An 18,961-nucleotide genomic window follows, 5' to 3' on the forward strand; every position below is an offset into this window, starting at 1 on the left:
TCTGTGCCTTATTTCTACTGTTTTGTCAAGCTTCTAATACTTGCCGTGTCTCTGCCACATTAAAGGCCGGGCAAGCCCCATATTGTCGCCGCATTGAGACAATGTAGGTGTCACTTAACCTGAAGCATTATCTCAAGGAGCTGGACAATGCTCTAAGCTCCTGGTTTGAGGTGTGGGGATTTATATTTGTCTGAAATAACATCGATCTAGGGTTGCCGTGACATTGAGAACCCTTTCCTGTGTGTTCCCAGGGTGGAGGCAGATCACCGAGTATACCTGCATGCCCCGAAACCGCAACGGCGCTCTCCCCTTTCCCTCCCTCGTCAAAAACGCAGAAAGTCGCTGGTATAAACGTACCTTGGACCTGGAATGAGAAACGTTGCAGTAAAAACTTAATTCCAATAATCTGCCCCTCAAAGACAACAGAGATCTGTGTAACAGGTTTTATTTAACTTGACTGCCTCAAGTAAATTTAAAAACAAACTACGAGAATAAAAATACATTATCTGTAAATGTAAAATGCCTTTGTTTCAAAGGATGGTACTTAACTGTACTCAAAGATTTGGACACAATGAATTTTACAAAAAATAAATACAGATCCGTAACTGTTCAGCCGGTTGGGGAATTTGGGGGTGGCAGGTCCAGCAGCGAGCACTACAGTATGAGACAGAATGTGCGTACTATTTATAGTTCGGCATAAATACTTAGGTCTGCGACGCGAGGTCAGCTGTGCAGCGCACGCCGTCTCCGCCCGGCCACCGCACGCCGCCGCGGGGACGGGCTGCTGTGGCCTCGCGGGTCATCGCGCGCCCCCCTCGCCTGGATCCTCCGCCGAAGCGGGGGCCCGCCGCACCCCAGCCGCAGCAGCGCCGGGGAGGGTTTCAAACCCCGCCGTGCGGCAGTTTCAAGGCACTGTCGAAGGTTCAGACTCGGAGAACGGCGCAGATCTCGTGAGCGGCTTTCCCAAGTTCCGCAGCTGAGGAGCGCGGCGTCAAATAGCACTTGGGGAAAACCAGGTCTCTTAAAGCTGGAAAAAGCTGATGTTGTGGAGATGGGGCTCTGAGGCTGCTCGATCCAAGGGCAAGCCAGAAGGCGTGCAGTCAAGGCTTTCCATCTCTGAATTAAGTTTAAATTCAAATTTTTTCCCTATTGGTTAAAATCGAAAGACGGAAAAAGCGAATGCATCTAGCCAACGCTTCAGCCATCGTCACATGCGACAGGTTTCCCGAAGGTGCGACGCTCGTTTTTGGGTGAGCCATACCGCGGTTTTAGCTGTTTGCTTGTTCAAGAAACATTCCATGAGTAAACTGCAGGCAGCTTCTCTTCAGCTAAGGTAGATAGTGGAAATACGGCCCAAGCCAGCTAGGTCACTTGGGCAAGAATAAAGGCAAATCTTATGGAGGCCAAAAAAACCCAGCAAACCCCAAACAAAAAGAAAAAAATAAAACCACCCCTAAAATAGCTACCTTTCAATCTGCAACACTCTGGCTAACTCCTACACCTTCGCCAAAACACCTCAGCGGCATTTTCCAACCACCCAGATCCCGAGAGCTCCTGCAAACTGTAGGCGCAACAGGCACGAGGCCCCTCCAAAGGTCCGGTGGGTTCCTTCACGCAAGGCGATGCATTTAAAAGCAATTTCTGCATCAAGGTATCTAAACGCTGCCAGCAGTTCTGCAAGCGTGTGGTGAATCTCCTGAGGAAGCTGTGCTCACCTTTCCCGGGAAGTTCGTTCCCCCCTCCCCCCACAAAATTGTACAGTGCTGACTTGGCTCCTTCCAAATGGTGAAGAAATAAGAACTCGCTGCACAGGGCCTATCTGCCCAAGCCAGCGCGCCGGCTGAGAGCGCGGCACAGGAGAACTGGCGGCAACAGCCCTCGCCACAAGCAGCTGCTTTTTCTGCCTAGTTCAGCCCCGCTATTGCCAAGCCGGGTGCCACCGGGAAGAGAGAACGGCTCCTCCCCGAGGGCAGCAGCAGCCAGCCCCAGGAGTCACTCCTCGGGCCAGCTAAGAGGGGCACTCGCTTCTCCTCTCCGCCTTAAAGGAGGGCGCAGCCGGGGTGATCAGAAATGAAACCATCTAGTTGAGAATGTGATTAAGAGACAGATAAGGGTGTTTCTTCTTTGAAGGAAGGAGGGGTTGGAAAACAAACACCTGCAAAAGTTTAAATGCTGCAATTTAAAAAAAAAGAACCACCACCAAAACATGGGAAGAACTGAAGTTCAGACAAAGGGAGAGGTGAAGCTTCATAACCCAGCCTCGGTGAGATCCCTGCCACAGGGCCTCTGTTCCTCCCGAAGGCACGAGAGGGAACCGAGGACCACAGCGACAGGGCAGGAAGGGCCACGTTCTCCTGTTAACCTCTCAGCCCTCGCAGACCTCCAGCTCTTGCGGGAAGGCCCTTTCCCCTCCTCTGACCATGCAGAGGAAGATGTGCACAGGAGGTCTGCCTTCCTCCGAAGCCAGACCACCGTCCTACCAGACAGACCCTTCCTGAAAAAGAAACCGTAGAAAGGAGTTTGGTGGCAAATGAAGTGTTATGGGGTGAAGGAGCTCCCAGTGAAAGGCATCTGACCAAAAGCCATAAGCTCGATGCTGCGGTGCTGTTCAACGTGGTTGCTTCCCTCAGAGTTCACCCCTTGGGTCTCCTCTGCGGGCAGCGCGGCACCTTCTCCCGCCCCAGAGAAGGGCCGAGGGACGCCGCAGCGAGGCCTCGCTGTCTGCCGCCTGCAGTCCTGCAACAGCACCTCAAACATTCAGAGTTTTCACTCCCTCTATGACCAGTACGTTTTTGCTTCCAAGCACCCGTTTGCCTCTGCCTTCTCTCAAAGGAACACTGGTTCTGGATAACGAACTTGCCTCGAGCCAGGGGCGCAGCGTCCTCCCCTGCTAACGAAGCTCATTAAGGTTCTGGTTGTGAAGGTTTTGGCGCTGCCTGTTTAAGTTGATGGTGTTATCCAGCGTGATGCCGTCATCCTCCTGCGTGGTTTCCGGCATGAACTGTCGGAATATGCTGACGCTGCCGTGCCAGAAGATGGGCTCAGGGAGTCGGCCCACCACGCTCCACGTGCGTGTCTCGGGGTCGTAGGCTTCCAGGACGTCCGAGAGTTCAAACGTGTTATCGTAGCCACCAGAGACGTAGAGCTTCCCGCCGAGCACGGCCACGCTCCCCCCAACGTGCACCTACGATTTACAAATAAATACACACAACAATTAGAAAGGAGGGATCTGCCCAGTTAGGCAGACGATCAAGGTGGCGGGTACCATCCTGCAACTGCTCGCTCGGACGGGGCTCGGCGCCCGCCAGCTACTGCCTCTGGCTCTGAACCAGCGCTGCCCAAGCACTGGCAGGAGACAGAGGTTTCTAGCTTTGCCCAGCTGTTGCGTGCCAGGCCGAGCACCCGGATACGCACAGTCTGGGGTTTTTTTTCTTCCAGCTGGCTGCGATACGCTTCAGTGCACTCCAGGTGCAAGGTGTTATAATCTAAAGAGCACCTTGTTTTCCAAAGGCAAATTAAGCCAATTTTTAACACCAAAAGGCATCCAGTAGGTCAGTAAGCATCCTACCTGAAGCATGGCAGGGATTTTATCCCATTCATTCTTCGCTGGATTGTAAACATCCACCTCAGCTGAGTCGTCTCTGTGGGACATAACATAAAATTACTCTTCTGCATTCTGAAAACCTCTTGCCTGGTGAAGCCCCCAGTTCAACAGCCTGAAACGCCACCATGAACACTTCTGCTCCTATCCCGCTACGTGTATCAGACACCAAAGGGTTCCCGTGCAAAGGCGCAGGTCTTGAGGCAGACCCCAGCCTCCAGCACGGGCTTCTCCTGCGCCAGCAGTGACGTTCAACCCCAGAAAATGCCTGGACCTCTCTGCTGCACCCCTGCGCGCGAAGCAGGCTGGCGCCGACGCTGCGCATGTACCACATGTGAGCGCAGGAGCACGTCTTGCATTCTTGGTGCCAGTGACCTACGCCCAAAGAGCCCAAATGCCCCTCTGAGCCTCTCTACAGGCAAAGCAACACACTCTACACTTCCTAGTGTATGCTGAGTTTCAGGATGCTGCTGGGGAGGGAAGGCAGACGAGACAACTGGGGATGGAGCAAGCTGACAGCACGTTCTGACACCACTCCCTAAGTTGGTCGCTCCACCCGAGATGGCGAGGCAAGCTGCTCCAGAATGAGCCCCACTCAGAGCCCAGTGCACAACTACACCACTGCTGAGACAGAAATCACTGCGCAATCCTGAGGGTTTTCTCAAATCTGGTCTTTTTTTTACGTCTGCGTCTACAGCAGGGGTGTTCACAGACAAACTTTCTGCAAGTCTGCATTTCACAGACTGATCTGGCTTCGGTGCCAACTGCTTCAGGGTCTGGAAGAAAAATTACTGCTGTTCTGGAGAGGCTTAAACCTCCATGCACTTCAAAGTAACAGCATCCCTGCTGCTCGAGTTTTTCGCCAACACCAAATTTAGATGGGCCAGAGGACTCTGAGAAAAGAGCCGGCGGGGGCAGCGTAATCCCCCAAGGCTTCTCTCACCCGCCATACTCGCGAGACGGGAGGGCGACAGCGACAGGTGAGGGATGTTTGCGACGCAGAAACGCGCGCCGCTGACACAAGAATGCGAAGAGGACAAGGTCAGGGCGGCCGGAGAAGTGCTGCCAGCCACTCCAGAACAGTCCTGTGACAGACGGATTCGAAAGGCTGCAAGGAATATTTTGTTCTCTTTGTACCTATCGTGACATCGCACGTTGCCACGTGTTGTGCGGGTGACAAGGTATCGCCGACACCTTGAACGTCATGAATGAATGACATTCATGATGGTGAATCTGAGTAGGGGGGGAGTGAAAATAAACAAGAAACCTCACCTACAACAGCAGTGTCTGTTTAGCAAACCATTACATCTAGAAATCCACGCGCTGAGCCTGCGGCGAAGCCGGGTGCGCGCCACGGGACGTTCTGGTTACACTCTGGGCAGCATTCCTAAGGTACCCACGTGACACGCGCTTCGAAACCAGTTTCTTCAGTGTGAGTTACTTTTCTGATGTACCTGGAACTGAACTGATATTCAGCTGAGCGGAACAACTTTAACAGGGGCATGTGTAAGCGAGCGCTCCAAGCCCCACAGAGCTGCACTGAGCCAACCTTTCTTGCTCAGAGCTGCTCAGAGCCAAGAGCTGGTACCTGCCCTGGGACACAGCGCTTGGGACAAACGCTGCTGCCAAGCTGCCTGTACCTGGAAGAACCGCTGCTGTTCACAACACTTCCCGTAACTAACGGCAGCAGGTGACTCAAATACTTCCAAGTATGAGGCTGAAAAGCTCGACAGACTGGAAAGGAAATGAGGGGCAAAGGCAGTTCCAGGCACTGGAGACAGTCAGGCCAGGACGTTCTCTCCCGCCTCAGGGTTAGCTCTAAGGAGGATGCAGCTGAAGACCTAAGCCTCGCTGCTACGCTGTATTTATAGTTATAAAACTAGTCCCACTAGAGAGGATTGTCAGTGAGAAGATTTAGGCTGAGCTATTAAAACTAACCAAAAAATGAGTTTGTGACTTTTATTCGTAACCTATTCCTCTGACCTCTAAAGATTATCTCACAGCTTTACACAGAGCAGCAGTCCACGTGCAGCACATGAAACCAGGGGAGGGAAAAAACCTGACCCCAATAATCTCCTCATTAATTCCTGCAGGTGCCTAAGTGATCACAAATCCTGAAGGGTCAATCATCAGTATTTTAAAATGGATGAGAAAAAGGAAAACCTAGAGAATTGGCTTGCGACAAGTAGCCAAATAGCTAGAACCCCCCTGCCAGTATTTACCGAAACAGGTGACAAACTGCTCTCTGCAAACAACCGCCAGGAACCGAGACACTCGGCCGAACCCGAATGAATCAAACAAAAGGTCTTGGGTAGGAGTTGCTGCTTTATGCAAAGCCAAGAGATTAAAAAAACCCAAAAGCATCTGGAAGCCACCACAGAAGTCTATGTTTGCTCAGAGTCAACACAAGACGAAATGCTTCAGCGCTAGCATGCCTTTCAGCTTATTTTTAATGAAGTGGATAACTGAAGTATTTGCGCCACCAGGACGGCTTCAGATGGGTAATTAAGTCCCAATTTGGAAAGGCGCTTAAAAATAGTAACCAATCATTTCACCCTCAGTCCTCTTATCTCTGCTGAGACGGAGGATGTCCTCTCCTGCGCAACAGTTTAACGTTTTCTTGGAGCTTACTGGCTTATTTATAGCAACAAGGCAGGGGGTGAACCAGAAGCCAAGAAAACCGAGAAGTCTATTTCCCAGCAGGGCTGCTGGCTTCAGCCAGATTTATACCTGGCTGTTCCCCAGCCTGTGGGTTTAGGACCAGACACTTTTACACCGTTTTAAGTGTAGCTCTTTGAGGTCTAGCTACAACAGCACTAAAGAAAAGAGGTGTGGTGGTTTACAGACCCACCTGCACATTCAGAGGAAGCGCTGCCGTGCTTTCCCGAGGCAGCGCTCTCCTACAACCACCCACAAAATCCACACACCTTCCTGGGGAAACCCTGGGCTTGCCTTGTGGGGATGTGGGGAGGGGGGTGATCGCTCCCATTACTCACCTTATGAAGTACATGAGGCCATTGAGAGTGACGGTCTTTGGGGCAAAGGACCAGGGAGGCAGGTGGCCGCAGTTCACGAGGGACCAGAGGTCGCTGTCGGGGTCGTAGCACTGCATAACCATGGACTCCTTGCCAGCCAGGGAGCCTATGGCGAACAGCTTGCCGCGGCACGAGGTGGTGGAGCAGTTGTCCATGGGGTAGAGCATGGGCTGCAGAGCCTCCCAGCTGTCCACCGAGTGGTCGTAGCGCTCCGTGCTGTCGGAGGCGATCACGTACAGCAGCCCGTCCAGGACCGTGGAGCTGTGGTATTCTCTGGCTTTCAGCATGGGAGACACCTCCGTCCACTCGTTCACGCTGGAATTGTACCTCCACACACAGTCGTACAGCCTGGACCCGTCCGACCCTCCTGCAGCACAGCACAACGCATTTCAAAGCGTGGTTTCGCAAAGGAAAGAACTATGGGGTGATGGAGGAGAGGGCTCGGCTCTGGCCCGTGATCTTTGTTGTGACTTCCAGCTACATCTTAATACCCACCCCTCTTCTGCTTCCCAGGGGCGTACATTATGAAAATATTTCAGTACTGGGGGACGACAGCAGCGTGCACTGCGAGGATTTTAACGGAACCTTTGCACCGTTTCTATCCCAGCAAGCCAGGAAGGATTTCTGCCATGTTGGTCCTAGGCTGCACTCAGCCATGACTCAAAACGAGTCTCCCAGGTTTGACTACCTCCATCCTTTCAAATAACCATTTTCCTCCCCATTTTGCAACCCCCACTCCGTCACTATCCAGAAGCTTCTGCAATGTAGCAGAGACTAACGCTCACCAGCACCTGGCTGCTGCAGCAGCGTCACCACTGGCAGCACGGAAACCCTCCAACGCTGACACTAAGCAGAACATCCCAAGATCCCCGCCAGCAGCAGCCTCGCCAAAGCACGGGGCTGCCAGCAGCACTGGCGCCCCCAGACCCGCCGGGGGTTGCTCCGGAAAGCTCCCACGGGACGTACGGGCATCCATACAAACGAGCCGTGTGGCAGCCCATCATTTTCACAACTCTGCCTTTAAAGCAGAGCCTTGTTTTCTGCTCATGACTAGAAGACAAACAGTTTTCTGTTCACCTACACTTGACCTGCCCTTCAAATCTTTGTCAGTGCGTCCTGCGTGCCCAGAGCAAGCTGTTCTGCAGCGCCTGGTTTTCCAGACCTTGGTTTGTCACGGCCACCGGAGGGCTGCCGCTCCAGCTATGGGGATGTAGTTCAACGGAGGCATCTATATGCAGATTAACAGCCAAATTTACACATCTGTGTCACCTTGACAGAAGCAAATATAGCCCCAGTGGACTGCGAGGAGTCAGGATTTGTGCTGGGGAAGGTCCCGTGACTCACAGGCCCTGGTTGGCTGAGGAACCCGGGGCTTTCTGACACGCCTCTGCCTCAGGCATGCGCTCGGCTTGTGATTCACGGGGCCCTGAACCCAAACACCTTCTTTGCAGAGAGAAATTCAAAGTCCTCTCAAGTCACTGCTGTCCCCCGGCGTGAGCAGTTAGAAAGTTCTACCAGTGCAAGACCTGTGACTTCTGCCCACGTGCTCAGGAACATCAGTCCTGACAAAACACTTCACGGACTGAGATTAGCTGCTAAACCCTGCACCGACTCCAGGAGTCCCTATGCCTGTCTTCAGGCTGCAGTCGTACTGAGCCCGAGCAGAGTTTCAGACTCTCTGCTACCCTGAGAAAAGCCAAGTTTCACTACTAGAACCCATGTATTTTCAATGGAAATCTCAACACTGGCACTTTTCTGCCCCGCATGCCTTACCAGTGACATAGATGTCGTTGCCCAGTGCGGCGACACTGTAGCCCCCGCCCAGGTGCTCGGGGAACTCGGCCAGGTAGCGCCAGTGGCCGGTGCGTGGGTTGTAGCAGTCAACAGTGACGAGCTCGTCGCAGTCACGGTCGCAGCCGCCGACGAGGACGAGGATCTCGGCCAGGCCGGTGGAGGGCCGGGGGCGCATGCGGGCGCAGGGTCCGCGGTCGTGGCGGTCGAGGCGGGCGGCCTGGAAGTCGCGGGCCTCGCGCAGAAGGCGCAGGCAGGGTGGGCAGCGGGCCACCAGCGGCTCGCCCTCCACGTGGGCCAGCAGGTAGAAGCGCCGCACGAAGGGCAGGCGGACGTGGGCCAGGAGCTGGGGCAGCAGCGGGGCGCGGGCGGCAGGGTCAGCGCGCACCCAGCGCAGCGCCAGCTGGAAGGCGGCCTCCTCCTTGGGGATGCAGAGCCCGTCGTCCCGCAGGTAGGAGAGGAGGCGCGGCAGTGGCAGCCGCTCCAGCTGGGCGCCCAGCTCGCCCACGTGCCGCAGGACGAAGCGGTGGGCGGCAGCTGCCAGTGCCGGGCAGGCGAAGGCCTCGGCGAAGTCCTGCATGTCCAGGGCGTTGGCAGGCTCCAGCTGGCGCGCCAGCCAGGCGCCGCAGGCCTCCTTGACGGCAGGGAACTGCAGCAGGTCGGCGGCGCGCAGCAGGCGCTCGGCGATGTCAGGGCCCAGCCCGCCCACCCGGCCGGTGTAGGCGAAGTCGAGGAGGCGCGCCAGGCACTCGGGCTCCACACCGTGCAGCCGCACCCGCTCGGCCCGCGCCTCCCGCAGCGCCCCGCCAAACATGGCACGGAAGTAGCCGGAGGCGGCAGCCAGGACGGCACGGTGCGCCCCAAACTCCCGGCCGCCCGCCACCACCGTCACGTCCAGCAGGCTCCGCTCCGCTCGCAGCGCGCTCAGACCCCGCAGCAGCAACACGGCGTGCGCCGGCTCCCCCGTTGCCGCTGCCGCCGCCGTCCCACCGCCGCTGCTGCCTGTGCTCGCCGCCATGCCGTGTCTGCAGGAGAGCACACGCTGTGTCACGCCTTGCAGGGAGCCCTCGGGATTGAACCCCTCAGAGCAGCTTGTGGGACAGAGAAAATAAAAGAAAAAAAGAAAAAGAAAAAAAAAAAAAAAGAAAAAGGTGGGTTAACACAGGGGAAAAAGTTCTCTGGCCAGGGAGCAGGATAAACTAAACAGCCCTCGAAAACATCCTCGTTCCCCTGTCACGGAGAAGCAGCAGTTGCATAACGTGCTGGCACTGCCAGCAGCCTTCCCTGCTTAGTCTAATTATATTTTTAAGAAGCCCGTGCTGAAGTTTCCCAGGATTAAGGCAGCCTCACAAGAGCCGGGCAGAGCTCTGTAAACCCGATAGCTTGGCGAGCGTTGCGCCTAAGCCCCTGGGCGCCTCATCTCCTGCGTGGGGTGCCCAGCGGGAGCGGCCCCCGACGCTCTTCGGGGAGGACGGCCGGGTCTTCCTCGGAAGCGAGGCGCCGGAGGGGGTGCTCCCAGGGGCCCCGGCGCCGAGCCCCGGCTCCGCGGTGCCGCTGGTTACGGAAGGCCAGGCTCGGCTCCGCAAAGCCGGAGACCTCCAGCGCTTTGGTCAAAGGCGTTACAGCTGGTGCCCGGCCAGGCGTCCCCGGCCCTGCTCGCATCAGCTGGCTCGCCAATCGCTTCCAGCCACACAGACACCGTAGGAGCGGAGTAAATTCTTCTTCACTCAACTCATACCGTTTTCAACCTTTTTGGGCGCAGCGGTGCCGCGTAACGTGCAGCGGCGCACGTGTGGGGGCCGAGCGGGACACCTCCCCGGAGGGAGCAAACGGCGCGGATCGCTGGAGAGCGGGCCGGGGGCGGCCTGGGCTGAGGCGTGGGGCGCCCCTCCGGGACCGCCTGTGGGGGCCGAAGCCGCCGCCGGTTACAAGGGGCCGGACGGGCACGGAGCGAGGCTGGAGCAGAGCGGCCCGTTGTCACCGGGGCGGCGAGGCCGGGCCGCGCTCCCGAGGCCGGCGGGGAAGGAAGCAGCCATCGTCGCCAGGTGTCGGGGGCGAGGCGGGAGAGCGGCGCCAGGGCGAACACTGACGAGTTGGCGAGGGGCCCCTGCCCTGCCCTGCCCTGCCCTGCCCGCCGCCGGGCCCTGCTCCGCGGTAAACCGAGGGCCACCCCCTCCCACCACGGCCCGCTGCAGCGGGGCCCGGCCAGCGCCCGCCCCGGTAACAGGCCGCCCCGGCGCCCCCCGAGCTCACCTAAGCTCAACGCTCCGCTCCCGCCGCCGCCGCCGCCGCCGGCCCGGCCCCGCCCTCCCGCGGCCCCGCCCTCCCGGGCCGCCGCTCCCGGCAGCCCCCGCGCCCGCCGCCGCGCAGGCCCGGCCTACGGCTCCCGCCGGCCCCCGCGCGGGCGGACTACCCTTCCCGGCAGCCCCCGCGCGGGCGGCCGCCCCTTCGCCGCCTCCCGCCGGTACCGAGCGGTTCGCGGGTGTCGGCGCTGCCCGGTTACCGCCGCTGCCGCACCGGTCCCGTCTCTGCCTCCCGCGCCGGGACATGGACTCCGATTCCTGCGCCTCCCCGTTCGCCCCGGAGGTGAGCCGGGCCGCCGGGGGTTGGCGAGGGGGGGGTGGGGGGCGTCTCCCGCCGCCCGGTCCGGCTCAGCTCGGCTCGGCCCGGCCCGGCCCAGCCGCCGGTGCCCCCCTCCCCGCCGCCACCCCCCCACCGCGGGGCTGGGGCCATCTTGTACCTCCCGAGCAAGGAATGGCGGCGGCGCGCCCCGCCGTGTCCTGCCGGGGGGGGACGGCCCGCCCGAGGGCCCGGTACCGAGACCGGGGGTGTGGGGCGGTGTGGGGGGCGGCGGCGCTGCCCGGCTGCCACCGCCGCGGGGGGTGGGGGTGGGGCGGCGCGGGGAGCGGCGGCGGCGGGCGGGGCCGGGGGGTGGCGGGGAGCGGCGGGGGCCGAGGGGTGGCGGGGAACGGCAGAGCCGGGGAGCGGTGGGGGCCAGCGGAGCCGAGCGGCGGGAAGTGGCGGGGGCTGCGTGGCGGGGTCGGCGGAATCGAGTGGCGGGGGCCGGGCGGCGGCGGGGAGCGGCGGGAGCCGGGCGGCGGTGGGGGCCGGGCGGCGGGGAGCGGCGGGGGCTGGGCGGCGGGGGGTGGCGGGGAGCGGCGGGGTCGGCGGAGCCGAGCGGTGGGGAGCGGCGGGCCCGGGGGGTGGCGGGGAGTGGTGGGGCCGGCGGAGCCGAGCGGTGGGGGACGGCGGGGCCCAGCGGAGCCGAGCGGCGGGGGCTGGGCGGCAGGGAGAGGCGGGGGGTGGCGGGGGGCGGCGGAGCCGAGCAGTGGGGAGTGGCGGGGGGTGGCGGGGAGCGGTGGGGTCGGCGGAGCCGAGCGGGGGGGAGCGGCGGGGAGCGGCGGGGAGCGGTGGGGTCGGCGGAGCCGGTTGGCGGGGAGAGGCGGGGTTGGCGGGGAGAGGCGGGGAGCGGCCGGGGGCCAGCGGAGCCAAGCGGCGGGGGCTGGGCGGCAGGGAGAGGCGGGGGGTGGCGGGCCCGGGCGGCTGCGGGGAGCCGCGGTACCCCCCGCCCCGCCCGTCCAGGGTGACCTCCGCCCCGTCCCCGCAGGACTTCTCCCCCGCCTCCCGGCGGCACCGCACCGTGGAAGACTTCAACAAGTTCTGCACCTTCGTCCTGGCCTACGCCGGCTACATCCCGTACCCGCAGGAGGTGAGGGGCGCGGGGGCGGCCCCCCGGTCCCGCCGCAGCAGCAGCGCCCGCGGGGTTTCTTTTTTTTTTTTTTTGTGTGTGTGTGTGTGTGTTAAAATCAGCCGCTGCGAGAAGGCGACGCCTCCGCGCCGTATCCCTGAAACAAAAGGGGAACTACGGCTGCCTGGGAGGGTCCGGAGCGATGGGGTGGGAGGTAGTTTTTTGGGTGGGGTGAAAAAAAGTACGGATCCCGGAATCGCTTGCTCAGCCTCCCGGGGCTGTGGGCAGCTCCGGGCCGCGGCTCTGCCCAGCGGGAGATCCCTGCGGGGGTGGGGAGAGCGGGAGCTCGCGCTTGGGTGAGACCGGCCGTGCAAGGCAGCGCCTCGGGGGAAAGGGCGCAGTGCCTCGGCACCACACGCCCGTTGGCTCTGAATTAATGCTTTTATCCGCTTTCTCAACGTTTTCCAGGAAACGCCGCTGAGGAACAGCCCCAGCCCTCCCAACAGCACCGGAGGCACGATTGACAGCGATAGCTGGGATCCCCGGTTTAATGACATCCCCTCTTCCGTTTCCCTGCCCGCCAAGAACAGAAAGAACTTCAGTCAGCTTAAGCGAGCAAAACCATACGGTTCCCTGTTCCAGCGGGCAAAACCCAGCAACTTCCTGCCGGAGCGAAAGCAAATTGATAAGATCAGGAAGAAGAAAAAGCTGAAGAGGAGGGAGACGGAGGTGTCTGCAGAGGAGGACTATGAGGAGAAGCTGCTGGAGCTGGAGGTGGAGGACTCTTATGTAGAGACGCCGATGAGCCCCTCGTCGGAGGGCGACCCTCAGTCTGCGACCGAGCACTGCTCGGTGTGGGACTCTGACACACCTTCCAGCGTCTCCTACCCTGCCGTGTCGGCCGAGCAGGCGGTGGAGATCCAGAGCGTGGGCAAACGAACAGTCATTCGGCAGGGCAAGCAGGTGGTCTTTCGGGATGAGGATGGCACCGGCGACGATGAGGACATCATGGTGGATTCGGGTAGGTGGCCTGGCTGTCGAAAGAGGCTTAGCCAGGTGGAAGCCGTGGTGCTGTCACCCGTCTCTTGGGCTCTTTACTTGTAGCGTGAGGGTAACACCAAGGTGTGGTGCCTAGGCAGAATTCAGCAGCGGCTGGGTTTTCGGGGGAAGAGTGGGGGGTGGTTGGCTGCTTTTGCAATGACCTGAGTGAAAAGCTGCGACTTTGCAGAAGCAGCCGGTTCTCCCCTCCCGGATTATGGCCTCTCATGTATTGCTGAGAGTCTCTTCCTGTGCAAGAGAGATTATTTTCTCTTAAGACATGGAAAAATCAGCCAAGTACCTGTCTTTCAAACCCAGGTAGTTAATTTAGCGAGAAAGTAGAGTAACTTCCTGGTGCCGGTGAGAGGCGTTGGCCATTAAAAACATAGCTTGCTGTTTCTCTTTGCAGATGACGACTCGTGGGACCTGGTCACTTGCTTCTGCATGAAGCCCTTTGCCGGGCGGCCTATGATCGAGTGTAACGAGTGCCACACCTGGATCCACCTCTCCTGCGCCAAAATCCGCAAGTCAAACGTCCCAGAGGTCTACATATGCCAGAAGTGCCGGGACTCCAAGTTTGACATTCGCCGTTCGAACCGCTCCCGGACGGGCTCGCGCAGGCGCTTTCTGGACTAGGGGAGGGAGGCACGTGCTGGTGCGCTGCTTGGGCGGGCGGGCGAGCTGTGGACGCCGGCCGGGAAGAGCTCCCCGAACTGCTGCTGCTCAGGCTGAAGGGCTGCCTGGCCGGCCCGCGCTAACAGGGACAGGGAATCGCCAAGTCATGGGCAGCCGGGGCTGGAAGAGGCCAACTGGTCAAAACTGCTGCTAGATACCGATTAGCTCAAGGGACAGACTAAGCTCTCTGGGTTCGGTGGGCTTTTATCCGGTTACAACTACAAATTGGGTGATGTCTGGGGAATGTATAATACCTTTGCCACATGCATTTTCTCATCCCATCGGGAAACTGCAAACCTTCTCTGTGCTAGGAAACTACTCCTCCTCCAAAGAGGGAGGAAGAGGAGGAGGGAGTCTATGTGAAGAGTCTGAAAAGTAAATGGCCATGTGTTTTGATTTTAATGTAATATTATACCTGCCCATTTGTCCGTATATATCGATCTTAGATGTTCTAAGGCTCTGTAGGAGCGAGTGTCAATTCATACCGACCTCTGCGCTATCTGCCTCCTCTTCACTGGGCCCAGGCAGCAGGGCAGCTCTGTGATTTGGCATCGTTCAAGTGAAAACGGGACTTCTTCCTGCCCCGAGGGACTGGCACGCTTAAAGGAAGAGAGCAGCCCTTTTTCTGGACAGGCAGCGCTGGGGATTAGCAACATCGGATTTCTTCCTAGAAGGTCTCTTCTTACGGTGACTTTTCGTGACTTTGTTTTGCATGATCGGCTCAAATGTGTGTATGGGGGGGATACTGTTTGCTCTGTTTCCCGGCCCCTCGTTAAACTCTAAGGTGCTCTTTTAAGAAGATGCTGACTCTTCCTTTTCTCAACCCAGAATTCAAATGTGGATTGTAAAACAGGCCGTAGTAAACTTAGAACCTGGCAGGTCTGGTTTGGGATTTGATCATTTCCATCCGAGTACTACAGCTGAGTTGGCTTCTATTTTCACTGTTTGTTTTTTGAGACTGGATTTGTAATCAAAAAACCGGAATCTTTAACTTATTGGTTGCAAATTATACAGATAAAAGCAAATACAGGCTATGCAGCTAGCAAGATGAAGTGCAATGAAGATCCATGCGGTGCAGGGGAGGACAGGAGAGCACCGAGGCCCCTGCCAATGCTCCAGTCCCTCAACGGGACTTCCTGGGGGAGTCGAGGCTCGTACGCAAGGCCATTGAGATGGCAGCGTTGTTCCTTGATGACCAAACAGCGAGCTGTCTGTATCGCACAAACTCGGCTTACATTTTGAGGTATTTCTCTGCAAGTTACGCCTGATGAACAACATCGTGCTCTGTCCGGCAAGACCATGAGGCGAGGGGAGTCGCTGGTACCGCGGCCGAAGCGAGACTAGCCACGTTGGTGGGAAGGTGTCCACGTTAGTCCTGCAGATGCACCGTGTTAGACCACCGCCTTACCCAAGTACTGGCTCATCAGGAGATGCATCCTGGTGATGGCCAAGGGTCCTTCTGGTACCCAGAGTCAGGCACCCTCCTTCAGATGTCTGCCTCGGGGCTGCCAAAGCTTCAGGCAGACAGGCCAGTGTTCAGTGCCCTGGGGCTCCGCTGCGGGGGACGCGGGGGTGCGAGAGGTCTGCTGGCCCCAGTCAGGATGGCGGAGCTGCACGACGTGCAACCATTCTTCAGTGCTTCTTCACAAAAACCCTGTTCCACTGAGCTGTAACAACTGACTCTGGGTTCTGAAAACCAGCTCCAGCTCGGTAAAATCTTAAGACCATGACCGTGGTATGCTGTCTTCCAGAAGCTTCATGGAACCACCAAGGAGTTTGCCAAAGACTTGTCCCCGACGGCTGCCTGACTGTTCTTTGCAGCCAGAAAAATAACCAAAGTTCTCAAATGCTGCCATTTCACTCTGCAAACAGAAAGGCTTTGGAAGATCCCGGTCACAAGCTGCGTAAGGGCTGGACCTGCTCTGAAAATTGGTATCTCTGTGTTTACAGCGTGTCTGCAATTCAACCGGACCTCTGCGGAGTGCGTTCCTGAAGCTTTTATGGGAGAAATGGCAAACTGCCAAGCGAACTGCCTCTTTTTCACAGAGGTTCGATACTAATCGATGTGACTGACTCTTGTTCTGTTACCTTTTCAGATTTATCCCAATAGATGGTGTCTGACAAGTCCAGCACGTTACAATATCAGCAGAGAGAAAAAAAAAAGTAACATCTCCATTCTTTTAGTTCATCACTTTCAGCCATGTATAATTATAGTTTAATTCAGAACTTTATTTTTTCATTAAAACTGTTTTAATGAACCATGTTTTTTTCTGAAATGTGAAACAAGTGAACAATGATTTTGTTTTATTCTGAACTCAGGAGACTGCTGTTATGATTTACTGGTGTGTAAAGCAGTTGTGCCTGGCGGTGCAGAACTTGACGCTTCACATGCTCTTCCCTAAACGATACACAAAGTCGGGTACGGGTAGGAAGTGCAGAAAACGTATCTTTCACACGCTGACAGGTATCCCCACCTCTCTGTAGCAGTCGCTCCTTGCCCAGCCTTCGCTGTAAGGTAAATGGCGGCAGGGCCCCGTCACTGGTGCGGGGACGAGCACAGAGCAGGACAGCGAAGGGAGGTAGGCGGTGCCTGCAGGAGCCCAGAGAGGCTGAAGGCAGCTGGAACGCTGTGCTGGGCTTGCTGATAGGGACCTGCCGAAGGCTGGCATGAGCCCAGGAGGAGAGGGCTTGGGTCGGCGCACCTATGGTGTCAGCAGCACGCAGTCCTAGCAGGAGTCCTTCATGCAGAGTGCCTGAAAGGTAGGCTTGGTGTGTAGAAGCCGGGTCTGGGGCAGGGCAAATCCCGCTGGGTGAGACTGGGTGACCCCACGCCAGTCCCAGTTGCCTGAGAGCTAGATCTTGGCTGGGCTGCACCTGCCTCGTGAAGACTGACCTGCTCAGCCAGACCCAAACCAAAACCACTGTAAAACCTCTGGGAGCTGTGCTGAAGGAACGCTCCTTCCCTCCCACCCCTGCCCCACTGCAGGGTGGCACCGAGGACCCCAAACCGCCAAAGGGGTGCTGGTGCCTTGGCACCAGCCCTCAGCTCCTGTATGTGCACGACCCCGAAGGCACTGCTGCTCAGCCAGCTGACTTCAAAGCAGCTGCCTTACCACCTCGGAAGGTTAAAAGATGGCTCAACTCTTTGGAAATGGCATTGGATCATATTAGAAGCTAAGCTCTGGTTGCTTCTATTTTAATTGTTTGTAATTTTGTATCATATAGACTGATAAGCAGAAGTCCCAGAGGAGTTGTAGTTGTAAAATGGCAGCGTCTCACAGAGCAGAAATGGTGGTGTTGGAAGTGGCAGTTACTCAAGTAGGGCTATTCTTATAAATGTTCTTTAAAACTTTGCACTGATATAGAAAATATGGAAGAGAGAGGAGGAGGTGGGCTGGGGGAGCAGGAGAGACTGACCCAATACCTGGCTCCAAGGGAGGGAGACAGCACAGGCAGCGAACTCCACCGTGTGGACACAATTCAGCAACGCTTGACAATTACAAACACTGCAGGGAAGCAAAAATGAAGCTTTAACTACTGCAGAGGAGAACCTGCTGCAGCAGCCTCGTGGACAGGGAAGGGCACTCACAGTACCTGAAAGGAGGGGAAAAGCAAGAGTCTGAATCCTCGGTGGGCTATTCTGGCAGGAAGAACCAAGCTATATACTTTTTATGATGTTTAGCCAGGGAATGGGGCAAGGCCTGTGTCAGTATTAATCATGAGGGATTTTACTTTAACGAGAGTTGCAAATTCAGATGTTCAAAGTACAAAGTTAACGTTCATCTGTCCCTTGCACAAACCTCTCTGCAATTAGAGAGAAAGATAATTTCATACTGCTGGGGGCACCCAGCACAGACAGGGAAGGCAGGAGAACTGACTCGGTTCTCTGACAAAGAACACAGCTGTGATTAAGAGGAAAGCACCTGCTCGACTCCAAGTCCTGGCCAGGCGGCTGAGCCACCTTCAGGTATGAACGTGCTGGCTGAGTTGCACCGGAGGAGATTTAGATGGCTTTTGCAGCAGAACCAGTGCCTGGAGCTCTGGCTCCCTGGAGCCTTTACTGGCTGGGCCACCCTGGGATGTGGTTGTCAAAGCTGAGAGCACGCACAGGAAGACAAGGGAAGACTCTAAAAAGTAAATCCTAAGCCTGTATCTCCACCTCAAGAATTTCCAGTTTAAAGGCTCTGGCTGAAAAGACCAGCATGTGTTCCTGGATCCTCATTAAGGTATTTTAAGCATTTGCTGGGTCAGACAGACATGTCACCTCACGTTTCTATGGCATTTTAAAGTTTGCACCCAAAGATGCTATCCTGTTACAGGTTTTAATTGCTGGAGGAGGAACAGAGCGCGCTGCCCCTCCGCAAAGTTATTTTTCAAGTGTAGAGATACCATGGGACACCTTGAAGTACTGAGGCAGTTTTTAGAATCACATCACTGTTTCTCTACATTTTAACACAGACTATGCAAGAAAACACTTTGATGGCAGCAGAAACTGTCTCTCAGGAAGTTGTCGGAAGTGAGAACTGTTTTATTGTGCAAACTTTTTTCATGAAAACACTCCTCAGGGTCATTGCTCTGCTAGATACAGGGCTATGCTAAGGTGGTTCTTTATAATTAGCAGTAAACATGCTCTCGCTCTTTTGCACTTGCTTGTGCAAAACTTCTCAGTACTTCTCCTGGGAGTGTTTTGCCACGTCCTGGTCACTGCAGACTGGCTCTCGCTCTTGACCATGCACTTCTTGCAGTGACGAGACATGGAAAAGGAATTTCTGGTGGAGATTTCTGCCCAGTTGAACCAGTTACATGTACAGGTGATGAACAGAGGTCAATAACTGGATGTGACAGAGGGTGCAGTTACATTTACAAAACTTGCAACCCTTACTTTTCAGGAGTTTATTTCCAAGAGTGTCCCACAGATGCAAAGGGAATGTGAGCTACGTTTCAGCGGAATATAATTTATTGCACGTTTTACATTTAATTTTGGATCATCAGAACACTGGTTGTAAGTGAAATAAAATCCTGCACCAGGAGCTGGTCACAACTGGAGTTTTGGTTTTGATAAAAACAAGTGAACACCCCCTCACTGTATGAACTTGTTTTTTTAGCGGGGGGAACATCTCTTTCAGACTGGGT

At 56.7% G+C, this 18,961-nt stretch overlaps 2 protein-coding genes across 3 annotated transcripts; one reads left to right on the top strand and one right to left on the bottom strand.

Moving 5' to 3' along the window:
- Positions 1–429: 429 nt before the first annotated feature.
- KLHL21 (kelch like family member 21) lies at positions 430–10,772 on the bottom strand. 2 transcript variants are annotated; one of them, XM_075113907.1, is made up of 5 exons: positions 10,681–10,772; positions 8,410–9,518; positions 6,598–7,003; positions 3,569–3,641; positions 430–3,184 (listed from the first exon to the last, which is right to left on the bottom strand). In XM_075113907.1, exons 2-5 carry the CDS (start codon positions 9,443–9,445, stop codon positions 2,891–2,893), a joined length of 1,809 nt encoding a protein of 602 aa, XP_074970008.1. In that variant the 5' UTR covers positions 9,446–9,518; positions 10,681–10,772; the 3' UTR covers positions 430–2,890. The 2 variants fall into 2 exon arrangements, with proteins under 2 accessions (XP_074970008.1, XP_074970010.1); XM_075113909.1 differs by having other exon boundaries at positions 8,410–9,452; positions 10,681–10,729.
- Positions 10,773–10,824: 52 nt separating this feature from the next.
- Positions 10,825–14,704, top strand: PHF13 (PHD finger protein 13). Its single transcript, XM_075113913.1, has 4 exons — positions 10,825–11,013; positions 12,035–12,136; positions 12,584–13,136; positions 13,563–14,704. The coding sequence occupies exons 1-4, from the start codon at positions 10,975–10,977 to the stop codon at positions 13,787–13,789; spliced, it is 921 nt and encodes a 306-aa protein (XP_074970014.1). The 5' UTR covers positions 10,825–10,974; the 3' UTR covers positions 13,790–14,704.
- Positions 14,705–18,961: the final 4,257 nt, after the last annotated feature.

This window comes from Phalacrocorax aristotelis, chromosome 19, assembly GCF_949628215.1.
Source record: "Phalacrocorax aristotelis chromosome 19, bGulAri2.1, whole genome shotgun sequence".
NCBI lineage: Eukaryota > Metazoa > Chordata > Aves > Suliformes > Phalacrocoracidae > Phalacrocorax > Phalacrocorax aristotelis.

Coding starts and splice junctions, on each gene's coding strand:
- KLHL21 (XM_075113907.1), bottom strand. CDS start 9,445: ATGGCGGCGAGCACAGGCAGCAGCGGCGGTGGGACGGCGGCGGCAGCG. Junction 7,004..8,409: donor CAACGACATCTATGTCACTG/GTAAGGCATGCG, acceptor GCTGTGCTGCAG/GAGGGTCGGACGGGTCCAGG. Junction 3,642..6,597: donor GGCCTCATGTACTTCATAAG/GTGAGTAATGGG, acceptor TATGTCCCACAG/AGACGACTCAGCTGAGGTGG.
- PHF13 (XM_075113913.1), top strand. CDS start 10,975: ATGGACTCCGATTCCTGCGCCTCCCCGTTCGCCCCGGAG. Junction 11,014..12,034: donor CCTCCCCGTTCGCCCCGGAG/GTGAGCCGGGCC, acceptor CCGTCCCCGCAG/GACTTCTCCCCCGCCTCCCG. Junction 13,137..13,562: donor GGACATCATGGTGGATTCGG/GTAGGTGGCCTG, acceptor TTCTCTTTGCAG/ATGACGACTCGTGGGACCTG.